A 20598-nucleotide genomic window follows, 5' to 3' on the forward strand; every position below is an offset into this window, starting at 1 on the left:
TTCTGTAGAGGAAGAAAATATGCAACAAGTTTTATTCAGCGTAAGTCCACCAGCACAAAGGTTACAGGAGATAGAAAGTGCATTAATAAAAGCTAGTCTTTACCAAAAAGAAAATATATTATTGATTCAAAATATCTTACACTTGAATGATGTAATAACTTATTCTGGGCACCTACTGATTAAGAGAAACACCAAGAGAATGGCTGCTTCATAAGGAAATCTAACTTCCCAGTTCAAGTCTGAGAACTTAGTAGAGATCACTGAGTCCAGCAGTCTTCCTTGCTTTCTGCATTAATGCTCTCAGCTGGAACTGCTTGCGAGACAGAAGCCGTACATGCTGCAGAAAGAAAAAATAAGAACAGCTGGCTATTGGGAAAATTTCAATATAACCTGACTATATTGCAATACACATCTTCAAAGCAAGACACAGATCATGATCCAAACAAGATACTAGGTTTTTGGAAACACTAAATGCATTAGTCTACGAAATAACATCTTGGCTTAAAATGACTTGCAGATGGCTACCAAATGTAATCACTCTAATATTTTTTTTTTGTGATTTTAATTATTAACTGCACATACTCTTAACAAAGAGAAACGTAGTAATATGTACTCCAAGATGAAGTCAGACTAATGCAGTTCCCATGGGGCAGAGACAGTTCTTTTAGCAGTAGATAAACAGAACTAGCCAGCTACATAAGAAGGAAATAATATATCTCTACATAGTGCATTGTACGCTGGATGTTAAAAGCAAAGCTTAAGTGGTAATTTGGGGGGAACCTCAACTGTTAGAATAAGGAAGGACTGGTAACTCCTGTTATCCAGTGGCCCAAGTATAGACTATTAACACATCTGCACACTAACCTTTCCAGACTCAATGGCAACAGTACTTACTCTAACATACATATTTTGTGTAGTTTTATTCCATATTTTCAAAATAACAACAGATCTGTTTCTACCTGGTGTGCCATCACCATGCACATAAGGTTATTACATCAGACATTGTGAAAACTTTCAGCATTAAGGACAGCAAAGAAAGGGAACAGATTGTCTAAGGTCTCTGCTAGAGATGCAGAACTAGCTAGTTGGTTTTTTTTCTAGGCATCCACAGACTGCAAATCCAATGGAAAGCTTATGTTGACACTGTTGGACCTGTCTAACAATAAATGACTTCATATCTCTAATGCTAATAAAATTGGTCTTTAATCTTAATTCTGAAATTTGTCTTTTAAAACTTCCAGGATCCTCTCCAGCAAAGAAATCACATTAATAAGCTGAGCAAAAGAGTTTGAAGTCTTTAAACACATTTAAAATGCACTTCTTAAAAACATCCCAAGAAACTTACCTTCAAAAAGACATCTAGATCTATCACTCCACGTCTTAATGCTTCCCCAAGGTAGAAGATGGTGTCTTCAATTGCATTTTCCTCTGCATATAAGTTCAGGATCTGTTTGTAAAGTGGTGCTGTAGGAATAATAACTTCATCTATGTCATTATTTTCTGACTGATTTTCCATCTTCTCTAGGGCAGAACTGAGCTCTTCATCCTTCTTTTTGAGAAGTTCAATGTTCTTGTCAACTTCAGCCTAAAAACAATTAAGATGTTTATTTATTTCTTGGGTCTCAAGAAGCAAATGTCTTCTTCTGATACAACTGTCAAGATGAAAGATCTTTAGACATGCCAGTTGGTCCTTCTCTACTCATCTCTAGTATGATTTTTACAAAGGAAAGAGCTACCAATCTATAGATTTTGGTTTCTTTCATTTTGAAAAAGAAAAGGCTGTTTTAGACAATGTCAATCCATTACCAATTTTAACTGTAGAGAAGGCATGCTAACAGTCTTCAAGTATTTTGAAGGTGTCACACAAGGAAAAATAACCATTTAAACTAGCTAAAGATAATAAAGGCAAAGCTAAAACAATCAGTATCTTTGGAAAATGTGTCTTTTGGAGTAAGTTCCTATACAAGTTCGCTAAGCATGGATCAAACACTTAACTGTATTGCCAGGAAACAAAATACGTTGACTTTACCCATTAATACTATCTATAATTCAGCTGCATCTGTAAGAGAAGTACCTCCTTTTGCTACTTTTGAATTTGTCTCGTGATATTTTTGATGTCCCACAGCTAACACACTGGAAGATACTGCACATCACCATGTTTTTCCTCATATCACTCAAATCCATATAGACCATTATCACATTCTGATGTCCCCACTGTCTTTTTTCCAGACTGAAGTCCTAGCTCACTTCATCGTGTCGTTTATGGAAACGGCCTGATATGCATGATAATCCTTGTTGCCTTTGCATCAAACATCTGCAGTTCTACTAAAGTCCTTGTTTTTCCAAGACAGGAAAGACTAGAATTACATACTACATTTAAAGTGAGCACATCATAGACTTACAGGGTAATATAATGGTATCTTCCCTGCTCTCTAGTCTTTATTAACAATTCCTAATATTTATTTAAAACCATATCTGAGCACTGAGCTCATTTCAGAAACTGCTCATCAATCCCAAAATATTACTCCCAAGCAGTTATGCAAAGAGCAGATGGACTAGGCGAAAGATGCCAGGCCTTAATGGAAAATTGTAGGAATTTCTGAGCATACTGAGTAGGAGAGACTCTTGTCTGGGAAAGAAAAAGTCTGCAGGCTATACAAGGAGACTGTGACTAAAATCAGTGTCCCTGCACTAAGACACTGAAATGTTCTCCAGTGCTGCTGTTACACATGATTAGCCAGAAACTGAGACACAATTATGAAATAATCTCACACCACTGACATCTTTCACAGGGGGGATGAGGAAAAAATAACACTGTTCCTCTACCACTGAATAATGACATTCATAAGATACACACAGGACAGGGCATCTTATGGTCATTGCTATTTCTGACTTGCTTCAGTCTGAACACATGCGCCTCAACTTGGAAAGAGAATATATATTTAAATGTATTATTTAAATAATAATGAATTAACCACATGCTTCGTTCACTGTTACGAATACTCGGATACAGAGCAGTGTTTCATCTCAGCTTACCACTTCTTGATCCAGGCGAGTTACCATCTCTTCCAGTTTCTGGTGTCCCTTCTTCAGGTCCTCCTCTGTCCGTTTCAAGGCGTTGAGTTCAGCTTGTGCACGATCCATTTCTTCCTTCATCCGCCATCTCAGTTTGTCACTGACTGCTGAAATAAGGGAAGCTCGAATGGTATCCTCACTGATAGTTCCATCTCTACTGGGTCCTGCACAAGAAAATTCACAAGCACAGCATTAAGTCTGCTCTGCACTGGCTCCAGGATAAGGCCAGTTTGAAAACAAAGTGGCTAACTTGCTGTGTGTACTTTAGCAATACAAGACAGTAAAATAAACTGTTTTCTATAATGATTTTCAGAAGCAGTGAAGAGACCACAGTGAGATAAACACATTAAGATGTACATAAGTAAACTGGAGTACAAATCCATTAATTCACTTTACTATTCCCTTATCTGCAATCTTCCTTTAATTAAAAAATGGGCTGGCCATTTCCCCTGAAGTCTACAAATCTTGTTTGTCTGAGTCTTTAAAACAAGAATAAATTTCTGGTGAACTCTATAGGAATGAATGGATACACATAGTGAACTGCAGTTAATGAAACAGCTGGCTTGAGACAGTGAATTTGCCTATAGGTACTCTCTATCTTGAGGCGTGCCAACTACTGTTTTATTCTGTTGTTGTGTTGTTTTTTGGTTGGTTTTTTTTTTTGGCGGGGGGCAGTGTTTGTTTTAGATTAATAAAAACAAACACTAAACTAACAAAAATAATTTCAATGAAAAATGGCTTAACTGTTGCCTTTTATATTTACAGAGATCTAAAAGCAGGGTCTGGTTAAGTGACAAATTACTGGAGTGTACCAAGTGATTAAAAAGCTAAAATATGATCTAGACTTTCCAATTGGTTTCACAATGATGATCATTCAGCTATCCTAGGGCAGGTATGGGAGGGCAGTGAAACAATCAACAGTAATACAGAACATTTATATTGAGGTAATCTTACTTTAACAAGGAACATTTATTAAAAGATTATAAGGCAGAGAGAGAAATGCTAATCAATTGTATTAGCATAGAGTTTATAGATATGTACTAGCAGATTAAAATCAGATGGCAGACTTAGGTACATGCTCAGTGTTACACTGGGCCTACCATTTCTTTTTTTAAACTTCTGCGGGATGGTGCTGTAATTGGAGCAGGGTGGGAGGGAGTATGGTTTATAAAATTAGTTAATGGCACCCATGAAGAACCTGTAAAAATTCTCTCTGGATAAAATACTTCTTTAATGTTAGTTGAATAAAGACTATTAGTGAAGCATACGGAGATTCTGTGGATTTACACAATTTGATCCTAAAAAAGCAAACATAGCTATTTTAGGTAAGCATAAAACAAAGATGACAACATACAATTTTACTGCAAGTATACTAATTTGCCGGCTTCACTTGGTCCATCATGCCCACAAACTCAGGGTAGTGATTTAGTAGTTGCGAAGCAAACTGCTAACCAATACTTTTCTAGTATGGTATCACTTGTCTCTATAAATGATTGACATTACAATAAAACAGCAACCGAGGCTGCTATGTAACTGAGTTAAAACAACTGAGGTTACTACCTCTTTTTATTGTTTTGATTGCTAGATACAACTTGTAATTTCAGTTTATTAAATAATATCTTGATGCAGCAATACTAGAAAACACAATAAATTATCTAATATATTTCATTAGTCCCTCTCCCTCTGAAGCACTACAGGTTTTCACATTTAAGCATGAATATTATTATTGCTTTCACAAATCAGCCTTTCAATGAGATCACCTAATTTCAAGAGTCTGTCACTAACAGCTTTTAAATAGAAAGGTAAGCCCTCCATGTCTGTAACAGAAGTGGTGTGTACCTGCAGCCCGGGACACTTGGATTGCTCTGGACAATGTCAGGAGGCCACAGGTTGCAGAATTGTATCTGTATTTATCACAGGCCACTTCAACCATTTTTCTATGAGAAAAACTGGAGTGTCACAATCTCCCTGTGCTTGTGCTCCAGACCTTCTAGATCAAGTGAAATTGCAATTGGATTGTAACAACTACTAATAAAGCAAGAAATCTATCAGGTTTTGTGCCTAAACATCCTAACTACTACGGATGAAAAGCAGAGATTTGAAGTTCTATAAGGGGAAATAAAATTTCCAAAAAGAATTTTTATCATAGACACAATTATCAAAACCCTGAACTAGTTACAACATTACGTACATCAGATTTGCCAGGACCCCAGATCTCAAAAAATTACAAAGTGAAAAAAATATCCATCCAGACTCCTATGAATCTCACAGAGGTAAAGAAAAACCCATTGGCATACTTTTGTTTTTCCTTCCCAAAGGTTCAGAAAAGTGTCTCAAGCCAGCTGAAAGCCAATCAACGTCTTCACCTTCCTTAATAACCACAGGACTCAGAAAAAGTAAACAAGCAACTCAAACCATACATTAATTTTCCCATTTAAACACAGTAGTTCAGAGATTGGTATTTTCAGAGTAAATTACACTAAGACAAACAGTAATAAATGTATTTTTGAATAAGTTATTGATAGTACTCAATAACTAAACTACTATTAGCCAGAAATAAGATGACAATAATTTTACTACAGTTATTCAGAAAAAGGGTGGACTGAAATTTCAGCATTACTGTGTTCTTGGGGTAGACTGGATGTCTTCCTGATAATCAGCAACAATCCATAACACAGTTTAAAAATCTAAACTCTGTCTTTAGAAAAAAAGAAATTTAAAAAAATGAACAATTTTCTATTAGGGTGTCATAATATTTTTTTTCAACAACAACAACAACAACAACATCATCATCTATTTGGAGTGCCTGTTGGTATTGTTACACTAACAAATGCAAACTGTTGGTGACAGGACTGCACACTTCAAAAAAATCCTCTGAATTTTTTAAGGATTCTGACTTTTGCTGCTAACAGAACAAGACTGCATAAACTCATCTGTCTTTTCCTGTCCTATTCCTATCCACAAAACCTACACCAAGCCAGATATCTGGAAAAGTAAAGCTATGCAAATGACATGAGATGAACTAAAGGAAAGTGCACATCATGCTTACTAACCCACCAAATTCTTCTAAAATTAAGAAAACATCAGACTTTGATTATTACTAATGTGAGTACTTTACATACATACAAATTGCACCAGAATGTGAGTAATTTTTAAAAAATAAACCAATTACTATTGGAAAAAAAGATATTCAATTATTACTCAACTGGTGCAAAGAAAATATAAATGTCCCAACACTTGATCTGATTTACAGTTCTGGCTTAAGCAATGCACCCTGTTGCCAGTCAACAAGATAATTTTCAGTATTTGGTTAATTACCTATTAGAATTAGCAACAGAAGATGTCAAATGGCACCATACACACAAACGCAGGAATTAATCCTTGCTGCTGCTTATGAGGAGGAGAAAAGAACAGTACTTTCTACAATGAGAAGTAAAACCTAAACCAAGTCAGTCAAACTGTCTGGGACTGTAAATTGTAAATATACAAGTTGCAAATCAAAACACTCCAATTCCGCTTCAAGAACAGTATTACCATGATTTCAATTACTGTTTACATAATAGATCATTCTCTAGTGCATCAGTTCTATTTTTTTTCTTCCCCTGATATCCCTCACTCTGGAAGATTTTACACAAGGTTCACCGCAACAGTGAAGTAGGATAGAGAAAAACAAAATCACAATACACCTAACACAATGAAAGTTCAAACAGAAGTGCCAACAGATAGGTAAGAGGTCTTTGAACATATAAAAAGATCATTTCAATACAGGTCAATTAGATTTTATGTATCTTCTTAAAGAGCATGAACCCTTAGCATTTTCTGTCACTTCCATAATTAGCCCAGCTTGGGGGAGATTTTACGGCACACAGCCATTAAATCCACAGAGCACTGAAACCCTTAACCTTTAGCAGGCAGAGTCTGGTTTCAGAAGTGACCTTACAGAATCATCAAACTAGTAACTGCATCAGAAAGGTAATTAATGGCAGATGATTGAACAGAAAAAGCCTGAAGGACTATTTGAAAAAACAGCTATTATTAAAAACTTAAGCTACTCTGAATATTTTCATTTGATCTAAACTAAGCTCACTATAGGAAACACCCCACCACCATCCACACAAAACTCTAAATTTGTAGCACCTGATATGCTCCCAAATAAACTATCGCAATAAACCATCGCCAAACAATCTGTACAGGAAATAAATATTTGCAGTTGAAAGAAAGAAACACAATACTATACAAAACCAAACAGTACTGTAAATACAGCGGATGATTAAAGAGATGTGTTTTCACTTCATTTGGCACAAGACAAACCGTGTATAACAGGTGTAAGACTTTTACCTAGCTGCATCAAATGAATCCATCTGATGCTAACTTGTCAGTACAAAATCTGGCATTACAACATGGTATCAGATGATCTAACTCAGGACTTGAAGAGCATTCTATGATATTTGGCAGATATTTCACCTCTGTTCACCTTCACTGGGGATGAAAATCAAGGAAAGAAATTAAATAGGACACATCTGTATTTTAAACTAACTCCTTACTACATAAAAGCAAAATGGACCTGTTTGAGAAAGATGCTGCAGAAAGCCAATTTTCCCCAGAAAGGTTCTTATGGGCTCCCTGCATGAGAGCTGGTGGAGACCATCAGTTCTCAAGGACTCACCTACAGCCCCAACACTGAGCACTGGTGGAGCTACTCAAGCAGGACAGTGGCCTTCTTGCAGTACGTGTGGTAGACATAGACACACGTCACCTCAGAGTGGAGATGACGTGGAGATGACCACCGAAACGGCCAAAAACTTTCACAAAAGACTCTTCTAATTCAAAAGACTTAAAGAATGTGTATGCAAAGGATGGGATCAGGCACAAGGAGAATACAATTTATTGTTGTTTTCGAGTACTGTAACAACAAAAGAACTCTTCAAATATTTTAAGAGTAAAGTAGAAACATCTACCTTCCTCTGCCAAGCTGTAAACTTGCTTTGTCTCCACCTGTGTGAATGAAAATTTCCAAATATGCTCAGCTCTGGACGGAAGAGTATGTATAAATAACTGGGAGACTACACATTAAAAGTGCATTCAGAGGTTTTTCATGTAAAGTATTGTGCAACAGACTACAAATGATTGATACTCTTAATGAGGTCACAAAAGTGTCTACATCCTTATCATCTAACTGCTCCAAAAGCACTATCATCCCATTGGAAAGTTACTGCACCAACTTCCTACAGCACTAGGTTACCTTCATCACTGGTTCCCAACCTGTTACACATACCCTAAAAGGGAGGTGCAGAGCAAAAACCGAGCTCGTGTATTTTGCCAGCACAGGGCCATGGAGCAGCAGACTGTGAAAAATACACATTAATACCCTAGATCTTGCTGCTGAAGGGAAGAAAGAAGTATCAGGTAGGGACCACTAAGAAGCAACAGTGAAGAGGCTGGAGAAGAAACTCAGTAAAAATGAACCTCATTCCAAATGCATTGGAAACCTCTGACTTTTGGAGTAAAGAAAGTATAACTAAAGAGTAAGTAAAGTGAATCCAGTAGATGATTAAATAAGGAGAAAAGCATTTTTATAAACCACAAACAGAGCAATGCAAACAATCAAAAGTCAAATACAGTTAAAGGGTGAGAACAAAAAAACAACTTGAAATAGTTACACACAGTGCTCTTAAAATATTCACCGAGTGCAATAATGCATTGCACAAACACAGGAACTTATCAAGTTCCTGACTAAACAAAATATAAAGTGAAGGACATAAAATGTATTTTATTCTTACTTTTAAAACTGAAGATCAATACTTTGGAAGGCCAAATTAAGAACAATACATTTTTCCTTTTCCAATCTTCTTTCCTCACATATCAGCTATAGAGGGATGGAAGTTTTTCAGAGAAATCCTTTCAAAGCTACTCACCAACAGTAGTAACAGGGGGCTGAGAAGGGTAGAACTGAACACTAGTGGTTGCTGGAAATGGCACACCACCCGGGTAAGGATAGTTTGGGAAGCTGCTTAGACAAAGAAAGGTATACTCATGTTATGTAAATATTAGTAAAATACCATTCATATAGATTATCTTTATGTCACCATGTTAAACATTTCTTTACATAATGAAACGTTTAAATTGCAGGCCAAGTTATACTTTTTCTCTTTTCCTGTTCACATTAACATCTTTCACAATTTGTATTTCTGGTATGATTTAAGAAGATACCATTTTATCTGAAATCCTATCTAGTCATTGCCTGGTCAAGCATTTGGATCATTCCAAATGCTCTTCGATCTCTTCATCTTGCCGTGCAATTTCTAACTTGCCACACAAAAGCACAAAAGTATCCAAAAGAAATTATTCTACCCACAAACACACAAACAACAATTTCAATTTAATAATTTTTAATAAGAATAGTTAACAATATGATGGCTGAACCACTTTATGTAAGCCTAAAAATGTTGTGCAAAATATTGCTGCAAGATGAAACTCCTCCAGAAATTCTCAGCCCTGCTCTGAATAACAAATGAAAGCAAAAGTATTCATTTGCTCACGGAAAAAATGGCAAGATGATATGTAACATGATGGTCTACAATATCTTTCTAAAATACATTTAGCATCAACTAAAACAAGGACTCAAATTAGTCAGTACTAGACTGACAAATACCTGCATATAGTAGAGTATTAACTATGGCTGTAAGTAAACAAAATGGCCCAAGAAAAACATGTAAAATATTAAATAAGCATATTCTATGCCTCTTAGATAATGGCAAATTAATTAATTCTTAAAATCTTTCTGTTCATTCATAAATTATATTATTTTTAAAATAGTTCTTCTATAATTCATTTTTGTACAAACATTAGGAGCATTTTATTTAAACATATTTAGAAGGAAAACACTTGCCATAAGAACTTAAGTGAACAAAAGAACCTAAATCCCCATTTTTCACTTCTTAAAACATAACGCTCCACCTTTCTAATGCTTACAGGGTTTACACTTTTTTCTTTTTAAAAATAAATATGTTACATACTACAGCAAATCCTCACATGCTCCTAAGATGAAATCACAACAAAAGGATTTTAATAATAAATATAATCAATTATGATGTGAAAAAAATGTAGGTACATACTAGGAGGCAGCGATCAGCATCTTACTACTTCCTAAGACAGAACTGCAAGTCTTCTGGAAAAGCTTTATTCCAAGCTATTATATAACACACTTTAAATTCTCTTATGCAATTCTCTGAATCAAATCCACATTTATGTTGGAGTCAAGGTTTGTATTAATCCAGCAATTGTTTTGTTCAATGTTTTGAGTTGCTAACTACCCCAAACAATAGTAACAACACTAACAAAAACCCCAAAGTTGTAGGGTATAATTCTTATAAAAACTAATTTGATACATGAGTGAAGCAAGATAACATCTGTGAGTTAGGTAATAATTTTCAAAATATATCTATCACTCAAGTATGTTGTATTTGAAGCAAGCAACACTAAGAAAGCTAAAGCTTTCTCAAACTTTCTTTTGGCTATTGACAAGCCTTCAGTCCTCACTTAAAAAATGCTAACACGAAAATTATGTAACAAATATACCTTAGGAAAATAAACCTAAGACTAGACATTGTTCAGTGAAACTGTATATTACGTAAACTATGACAGTTTAAATGGGTTCTTACCTTGGGTTAGAGGTGCTGCCTGCTGGGTAGGGAGATATTCCACCTGGAATGCCCGGCACATATGAAGCTAAATAAAATAATGATTTTGTATATTTTTACTTTTCAGAAGTTCAATATATATTAATATCACACTGGTGAGCTGTACTTATGCTGCAGTTAGATGCTTTTCAAAATCTTGTTGAACAACAACAGCAGTGTAACACAATGAAACAATAACACTAAGAGAAGTCATTCTATGGCCAAACCCCTCAACACCGCGCACCCTGCACGCTCCACCACCACCTCTCACAGCACCCCCAGATGTTTCCCAAGCCGCTCCCGTGCAGCTTGGCAAGCGGGACACATGCAGATGTTTGTTGGTAGCAATCTCTGTGCCAACTGAGCGAGGCATCTGCTTCCCCTTCAAACACATGAAGGACTAAACTGCAGCAGACCTTCCCTCCATGCACTGACCAGTTAGAATTGCCTTTCTGTATCCAAACACGTTTTCACAATAACACAGGCAAATTTTGCATTTCTGAAGATGCTACCTCTACCTATCAACTTCAGTTAAAATATTTTCAAGAGTATTCTGTTCGGAGGGAGAATACAAGAACTGTAATTGAAGTCAATTACACACTCCTTAGCACAATGGGACAGAACACCTTTCATTGCATTTTTATTTTTTTCTTAATCATTAAACTGACCGCTGCATGGATAAAAACGGATATAGATTTAAAAATCCACAAGTAGTTGTAGTAAGTAAAATATGAATACATTAAAAAAAAAGTATCTACAGCTAGGGAAATAAAAAAAAAAAAGTAGTGTTATTAAAAATTACACACCTGGAGAGCTGTCTCTGTTTTTATATAATACCTGAAAAAAGAAAATACCCCTTCCAATGAACCCATTGTTCTCTACTCACTAAATAACGAGTGTATAACTTAAGTACCTTCAGAGTAGCCAGATTTCACAACAGTTGATTGGCTGTTTAACAACCCAATCATGTTCTTATCCAGTAATTCCTGCCATTTAGAAGTTATTCTTTGAGAATTTGTACCAGCACATATAAATGCCTAAGGCTTTAACAATCCTAAGAATTTTAAGTTTCTTCTTGGAAATCTCACAATTCTGCTATAAAAATTATGGTTTGGATATATTTATTCCACATTTCTTGTAATTTGAGGAATATTATATCAAATAGCTTTTCTTTTTTTTTAAAGAGAAGAGCTATTTTCATCCCTGAATGCTTTCAAATGATTCAATTTTTTAAAAAGGGCTTAATTTCGTCTTAAACACTGTATCTAGAACTTGAAAAACCCAAACCTAGATGTCTGTAAAATAAGGAAAAGCTGGCTACACTATTAAAACTGAGTAGTTATTAACAATGTGAGAATCCTGAAACGTTTCCACTAAAATTACTTCAGCTATGCTAGCATTGAGTAATCAAGTGCATTTCAATTGATGATCCATTCTTAAAGCAGAATACAGGTCACAGTCTCTACTAAAACTACATTTGTACTGACACCCACTGTTCTTGGCAAATCAGAACAGTAGAATCACCTGGTGCTCTCATAGGTGGGCTGGCACTGGACAAGTCCCAAACACTCACCTTAGCCAACTATCTCTAACGGTCTCATTTATGTTTGCTACCCCTCATCTCACACATTAGGAAGCTTACATTTTCTTAAAAATGGTTTCAGTTGGAAATCATAGGGAATAGTATTTCAGCTTTTCAGATGTAACACTATGTGCATTGCAATAGAAAACAGACACAGCCTTAAAAATTCAGCAAAAATATATAATCCCAAATACACTTACCCTGTCATTAAGTTAACGTAGCACTGTTACAATATCATCAAACAACCTGCAGCTAATATGCTCCCCATCCCCTCCTGCCTCAGTCTTTGCCTTGAGTAGGTCTCCTCTACTGTTTTGTTTTGTTTTTTCCACCCAATGCAGAGCCTCCTTTTGGAAGAATCTCCAGGATTTTCTGTCTCCCACTTCCCCGTTTACCCCCACCCTCCTGTCCCCAGTCTTTAAAATAAGATACCTCCAGAAGTTTAAATAAGACTTCAAAAAGTCTTGAGAATTTTTGCAAGAAAATGAGAACAAATAGTACGTCAGAGTACTAAATCAACAAAGAAGAATGAAAGATCACAAGGCAGGTTTGGTGGGGTTTTTTTAATATTCATCCAGCAATTATTGAAAAATTAAAAACCAAAACAAAACAGGAGTGTAGGCATAGAAAGTACAAGCACTATGCTTTTGCATATGAAACCAATGCTTGTAGGAAACTTAACAGATGGACTTGTAATATCAGAATAAAAAAAAATACAAGATACAAAGACAGTTATCTGAATAATATTTTAAGGCTATCTCTGAATGTTGACAATGGTGATAGGTTACTTGTTGTTTTCAGGGGCTTGGGTGGCATTTTGTTTATTTGTTTTTTGTTGTTGGTGGTTTGGGAGGGGTGGGTTCACCCCCTCCTTTTTTTTTTTTTTTTTTTTTTTTAAATACACACTTGATTTTTCCCTTCCTTCCAAAATTCAAAGAAACACACACATTTCTTCCAACATAGCTCAAAAAGTCAAGTACAGCACAGGTGAATTCATTAGCCAACCATGTAGCAAATCATTCTAGAGTAGAGCACATCATTTGTTCACAAACTATGCAGAGCAACAATATGCTTTGGAATATTACTATGATTATTTATAGACATTAGTAGCCACGACCACTTACTAGTTGGTGGGCCTGTTGCCTGGTATGGTGGGTAACTTGATGAAGCTGTAGGCCGAGAAAAGACTGGAGGTTCCTCACCAAACACAACAATCATGACCTGGATCAGTTCTAGCAAGTCTGACTGGGGCTGTGAGGGAAAGCAAATGGCAAGTTGTTGGTATCATTATCAGACAGTTAACTGACTATAGTAACAAAATGGTACCGATGGTACCATCAGCCTTCAAAAGCCACTCTTTTATCTGTGTTTTTTTAAATATATAAAAATATATTTACATACATATACATATTTTACTCCCTTTATCGATTTCTTTACAGATTCAAAAACCAGTCAGCTGGTATTCAAACTGGTATAGCAAAATACAGCTACAGTAGTGTTTATAACCAGAATAAAACTGGGTAATACATGGTTCCATATCAACTGCATGGCAATAAATGACTGAAGATGACTGTGCAATGATGGATTATAACATTTTTTTAAAAACATAAATCCACTCTCCAACATAAAAGTACAGATCACTAAGTTTTCAGACATTTCAATTTCATACAGCATACAGCTTTTGCTCAGGTTCAGAATGGTTCAAAAGAAAAAATATTCTAACCTGCTAAGGAATGACACAAACCTCCTTCAAGTACAGCTAAACTAGGCTTCTCAGTTTACAACTACATTTAATATAAGCATGATTTCATTTCACCAAAATAAGGACAAGCATCATGAACACAGCACCAGATTAAATATCCCATTTCCAAATTTTCTTAGCTCTATAATCCACTTTATTTTTACCAGCCTCTCAAATGGAATGAATACTCTATCACCTGTATCATAGATGAACCTCTTGCTTGTGGAAAACCTGCATCCTGATCTGGGCACTCATCTTCCACTGTTACCATGCAAGCGCTGAACTACCACCTATACTTAATTAATGTACTCCTGTTAATCACTTTTTACTGAACTATGTATCTTGTACCATTCTTCTGACATTGTCAGCACAGTTTGTCATCTTTACAAGTCCGTGCTTTGGTCAAAACTTCTATGAGGCCTGCACTGCTAAGTGCTTTTATTTATTAGTAAAGCAAATATATTCACTTACTTGAAGCTCCAGTAATGCCTACATAAAGAAGTCAAAGTGCTCATACAAGTCCACTTTAATCACAGAGAATAATTTCAGCCCAGAGGTGTTTAACAAAACTTTTTATTTCCTTTCCATAAATATTCTTGTCTCACAGATCTCCACATCAGTGTCCTGCCAGGGAAGGACGCCTATGCTGCACTGTTTAACCACACAAACTGTACATTAAAGATGCATTTAACCAGGCAACAGAATGCAACATCGTACACTCGAAGACATTACAAATAAGAAGCAGCTGTTTCCATTTAAAAATGGTTTAAGATCTCAAATAAAGAGGATTACGTTTTTTTTTTTAAAAAACGATACAACTTTCTAAAGGAATTCATAACAGAGCAATACTTACGTATTTCCACTCATGCAGATAAGGAAGGTATATCTTTCCGTTTGCATCAACATGCTTCCCAGTTTTTATTGTCATAGAGCTAGTGGGTTTAACAAAACAAATCGGGGGGTTGAAAGGGTAGGTGTCCAGCAACCACAAACAAATTGGGATATTGTATGTGTTACCTGGAAACGATATGTTCAAAGATTTTAAAAGTTACTCCAACTATCTGTCCTCTTGTATCCAGATTTATAAAAAACTCCTAAACCCTGTAAACTCAACTGCAGAGTCAGCAACTGAAATCTACTAAAAACATTCAATGAAGAGCTCACAACATGGCTATGAACTCAACATTTTCCAGAACAATTTAACTGTGACTTACAATTACCATTTACCACTAATACATTATCTCATTTTTTCTACTAGACACTAATCTGAATTATCATTAGCTGCAGCAACAAACAGTTTGCAACCCTCGTTCATTTGAGAAGCTTGAAAAATGTGCAGTACTGAAGGAAAAGAGATGTTACAGAGATGTACAAGACTGAAGAAGCCATATTCAACATTAAAATTTTATTCCACAGCAGAAATATGGAACAATTTCTTTAAAACATTTCACTTTGGACAAGTAAAGGATTTCAAGAAAATAGTGATCATCCAAGTAGTGAAACTGAACTAGGACAAATCCTAATTTTTCATGTAATTTGGGAAAATACTGGTGGTGCTGCTGGTGTGCTGGTGATGATGATGATGATAACAACAACAACAACAACAATAATAATACTAATAAACAACAACGTATACCTCTGTAAGGCACAGGAATGGTTCCACTGAGGCTCATCAACTCCCTAGCTGTGCCATCGTTAAAAACTGAAAGGGAACAAACAGTATTTTTAAAACAAACATATTTGCTACGTTCATCTCTGTTCAGGTTATATCCCATCTATTTATTAGCATAAGTTTTCAGATATTATACATATACAAACTCAGCTTGAAAGGTTCTGCTCTTGCACATTTATGGACTAGCAAATGACTAGAGTCAGGTAACTTCTTATGACTACAATTCGGTAGCTTCTTATGAATAACATATTTTGTCAAACTACCTTCTCTGGAAATAAAACTGTTTCCTCATTCGGAGACCAAGTAAAACATGCTGGAACCAAACAAACTGCAAATCATACAAATTGCTACAAAGATAATCTGAACTCAAATTTAATTAAAAAAACAACTGTTGCTTTAGGATTACAAAGAATACCTTATGCTTTCTCCAAACAAAAAGGTCAGCAAGGAGACTGAAAATCACTGAGCCATTTGTATTTATTACCTAATCAATAAAAGATAATTTAACAAAAAAATAATATACTGAAGAGGAAGAAATGTGTAGCACTTGACTCACTGCCACATCTTAGTTCATAAACTGCACAGGAACCCTGACCTGTATTTACTGGCTTGCTGTATTTAGTTTTCTTAATTTCACCTGAAAGTTTCTGGTCATACTTTAAATGTAGCTTATTGTGTACAATTCTTTTGGGTGTAAATGTTCTGCAAAGGTAAGTAGAACATGTTGGGACTTCAATGGGTGTATATATTTAATTATTGATAAAACCTGAAAATTATCTCAACAGCAATGTAACCATTTTCTTCTTGCTTATTTCACTGTTCCAAATAGTATCAATTATCTGCAAGTGGTTCTGTACTCAGCCTTTACAAGGCAGTAACACAAATAGGCTTCTTGCTACAGCTCAGAGCTATCTGGAATTCTGATCACTATCGTTATGCAAACTTGTCATTCCAACCACAGTCCTTTCACTATTGTTTTTTGTTCTCTAGTTGCTACATGAATATTTATTTCTGTTACAGCTGCTGCCTTGCAGCTATTCAAGCTAAAATTAATTTAGCTTGTACTTGTCTATGTTCCTTCTCAATACTTCTCAGTCCAGATGTAGAATTTGGAAAGTAGAAGACTATAGAGCCTCTGATGATGTATTAGTAATATGAATTAGCTCACAGAGGAATCCCACGGGTGACAGTTAAAGAAAGGTGATCAGAAGGAGGATGACTTCAGCAGCTATGCTGGCTCACTGTGTCTTATGAAGCCATGCCCTCAGCCTCTGGAGCTGACACTCAATAACATCTTCATTTAACGCACTCCACGGCCTTCAAAACAGCTAACAAACAGTGATTGTCATAATTAATTTACATTACAAAACCCCTCATACCAATTTTCTCTACACTTGACTATGTCTTCTTCATACTCTTAAGGACTGTCAAAATTACTTTTAATGAAGTATTTGTTCTTTCTAAATAGAACTCTAAGAATATCTTCATGTGACAGCAAAGCTAAATTTGTAAGATATCAGTAATCTCAGGACACCAACTGATATGACATCACCGAGTGATTAACTAAAAGTTAAGCTGCGAAAAATGCAACACTTCTTGGCAGGTTAGATAGACTCAGTAATATAGAAAGGTTATTTTAGAAAATAACTAACTGTGTTTCTAAGGATGTATTGATGTCAAAGATCAACAAGAGAAACTCGAATTACATTTCCTAGTTTTAGTCTCCTTTTTCCTGACAAAAACTACCAAATATATCAAAACCATCAACAATTCAGTTAAGAAAGAATTTCTGATGCAGAGACTAACCATATGAATCCATGACAGGTTTGAGGTCCTTGTACTGAGTAATAACACTGGTCGTCTCCTGTACAGTTAGGTCTCTATACTTATACTGGAAAACAAAAGAGAAAGAATTATTTTAGAGACTAAATTTTTAGTGTCAGTTAATTTGGTTTTATTTTACCCAATGGACTGTATTTATTAGAGTTTACATTGATATACGGTCATTCTTCTCCACTCTTATTTTGGAATAAGAACTTAGTTCTCCATATTACTTGACTGAATGCTGCCTATACACGTTACCAAATTTTAACAAGGTGTTAAGATGCTTTTAGTCTTAAATAAGGGTCCATACATCAAGTGATTTTAATGTATTTTACCAACTAGAAAGCAGACATTTCAAGGCACGACATTATTAGTAATAAAAGGAAGGGGGTAAAACCAGTATTGTCAGGAGGAGCAGGGAGTAACTTGCAGCACAGATCTGTAAAACACAGATACACTACTATTGAATTGAACAGTCTCAGAACTGTATTCCACAGAAAACAAAGGAGATGATTCCTGGGCAACAGAGAGCCAGCTCACGTGTGGCACATTTCTCTAACCTCACAGCCATTCCTCCTGATAACTACTATTAAAAAGAAAGCTAATAATGTCTCCTGACAATATTTTCATTGTAACAAAATCTAAAAAAAATATTACTCTTCAGATGTCTTAAGTAACATAAAGAGACAGCATCCTTTCATTCAACCATGGTAGGAGGAAAAAAGGCCCAACACAATGAAATAGCTGATACCCAAAGCACACAGATGTTAGAAACATCTGAACAAATTAATTCAGACATTATCTGAGAGCAAAGCATGGTGCCACGGGTAAAGATCACCTTTGCTCCAACCAACACTCATGAGTTGTGGAGCTTAGAAACTAATTTTTCTTCTTACTGTCTACAGAGATTTACAAGGATGCTATTCCTGCACATGATAACTCTTATTTAATGAGTAATGATGAACACACCATGCCATTTCCCATAATGCCACCTTGGTCTACAAAAACCACCTGCACTCTGCGGGATGCTGTGACTTATCTTCCTGAAATGACCAATGGCAAACCAGCCACGCAGTCAGGTGTCAAAACACAGATCTGTGGGAAAGCAAAGCAGCCCCTCCAGTAGGGATGGCTGCTTGTACTGGGAGGCACCAGCAGAGAGGCCCGTCAGCTGGAGGGTCAGGGCAGCCCCTGGACACTGTTTGGATGGGAGGGCTGCAGCAAAGCATCTCGACCTCCTCTGGGAAGTGGGTTCAGGATTTGGAGCACGTAGGAAGGACAGAGAAGAGACAACTTTGCTACCATTTGAGTACATTCCTCCCTCCTTCCCCAACACCTAGCGGAAGTGAGAAACAGGTAACGGGCATTGGTACAACACAGAGATAGAGGTCCATGGAATTTGGGCTAGGTCAGCCAGGAACTGGCATTACATACCCACGTTGCTGAATGTGTTACCACAGCACGAATGACAGCATGTTCCCAGCTACTTTAAAAAGTATGAGGGGGTCTTTTTATAGGAGGCTACCTTATGGTACAGGATATAGACGCAAGAAGAAGGGCATCATCACTAGTAACAAAAATAATTGGCTTCCACTAACAGAAGCTCCTAACAAGCATAAGGATTCAGAGTTGGGATTTAACTTTGCTTTTGGCACAAGAGTCTCAAGTCAGTTTAGTCGAGGAATAGATAAACCAGAGCCCAACTGCTCAGCAGACCTTCTGGGAGTCTGATACGCAGTGGCTGACTGCACTGATAAAACCTAGATCTGGTATCAGTTTATTTTCAGGTCCAACACCTGAAAATTAAAAAAAATACTTTCATGTCTCTTAAAACTAAGAAAAAGAGTATTGCTGCAAATAGTTTTTACACTGATTGATGAATATTTGCTCAGTGGAGGTAAGCTTGTAAGATTCCAACTCCTGCCATAAGCAAAATTAAGTGCTACATCAGCTATTAATTTCAGTACTTAGATCTAGATAGCCACGGAAGACCAAAGTTCTCTATATTAAAATTACATATTAAATTTTTTTCCTTATGAGAATGATGGCTTTTCTAAATTATTTATTATTTAAATCACAAAGTATACTCTTCTATGCTTATTTATCTTTTCCATTCTAAGTCATATTAGAATATTACAAGACAATATTTTCCTGTGTTCACAGAGTAAGTAGTTGAGCATTTCCAAGAAGTGTCAAAACCTTACTTGAAAACATAAGATCCTAGTGGTTTTTACAAAGGTAACTAAAACTTACTAATTTGAATTTTTAATTTCCAAACTTTTTTTTTCCTCCTCCATTGTGAGATGGCAAATGTATCCTCCTCATTTTACATATCAGGAAACAGATCACAAAGAGATCAAGCTTTTCAAGATCAGGTAGCAGGTAAATACTTGAAGTTAAATTAAGTGCTTATGTTCATCCAAACTATGGCTTAAATCTTTTGTCATCTCACACACTGAACTAACCAATATGGGAAATATCACTAAGCTTCCCCCTATAGAACAGAAAGTTTAACTATTTTTGAAAAATAAATATGGAGTCGTGAAACAGCAACTTCACTTTTCATCAGCTATTAAGTACATTCCACTTTGAACTTACCTACAGAAAGTCAGATGGCATTTTGGGTACAAGATAGGCAAGCACAGGGGAAGGAGGACACAGGACTACTGTAAACTGTTTCTTCTCTGGCACGGCAATAATTCATTTAAAGAAAACAGGAGTATACAAATATATATATGATATCATTTGCCAACACAGAGTTAGCATTCAGCCCACATTTTCAAGCTAATAAAAAAATTTGTTAATGATTCCATGCAGGTGAAAGACCCTTTAATAATATTTCTTCAGTTCTGATCAGATCATTGCCTATTTTATTTCATTTTAAAATCACACAAATATGATGATTAAATGTTGTTAAAATAATTAACCCAAACAGAACCATAACTCCGTCAAAGTATTCAGCCCTAGGAGTTTCATTCCAAGCTGCTGGACAAAGCCCAGTTTTCACCTGAAGAGTGGCACAACT

At 35.9% G+C, this 20598-nt stretch overlaps 2 protein-coding genes across 4 annotated transcripts in view; both read right to left on the reverse strand.

The window, feature by feature from the left end:
* Positions 1–20598, reverse strand: part of TSG101 (tumor susceptibility 101) — a 21419-nt gene continuing 821 nt past the window's right edge. Inside the window, exons 2-10 of the mRNA XM_065838614.2 lie at positions 17556–17640; positions 15714–15779; positions 14931–15094; positions 13461–13587; positions 10737–10803; positions 8991–9082; positions 3037–3239; positions 1346–1585; positions 1–337 (exon numbers count right to left, since the gene is read on the reverse strand). Coding sequence (XP_065694686.1) covers positions 248–337; positions 1346–1585; positions 3037–3239; positions 8991–9082; positions 10737–10803; positions 13461–13587; positions 14931–15094; positions 15714–15779; positions 17556–17640 — 1134 coding nt within the window. The 3' untranslated portion in view covers positions 1–247. The remainder of the gene's footprint in view (positions 338–1345; positions 1586–3036; positions 3240–8990; positions 9083–10736; positions 10804–13460; positions 13588–14930; positions 15095–15713; positions 15780–17555; positions 17641–20598) is intronic.
* The window catches only part of UEVLD (UEV and lactate/malate dehyrogenase domains), a 19315-nt gene continuing 16274 nt past the window's right edge, over positions 17558–20598 (reverse strand). For all 3 annotated transcript variants that reach the window (XM_071808958.1, XM_065838610.2, XM_065838612.2), the window contains one exon: positions 17558–17640. In XM_071808958.1, coding sequence (XP_071665059.1) covers positions 17622–17640 — 19 coding nt within the window. In that variant the 3' untranslated portion in view covers positions 17558–17621. The remainder of the gene's footprint in view (positions 17641–20598) is intronic.

Source organism: Patagioenas fasciata, chromosome 5 (genome assembly GCF_037038585.1).
Source record: "Patagioenas fasciata isolate bPatFas1 chromosome 5, bPatFas1.hap1, whole genome shotgun sequence".
In the NCBI taxonomy this organism is placed as follows: domain Eukaryota; kingdom Metazoa; phylum Chordata; class Aves; order Columbiformes; family Columbidae; genus Patagioenas; species Patagioenas fasciata.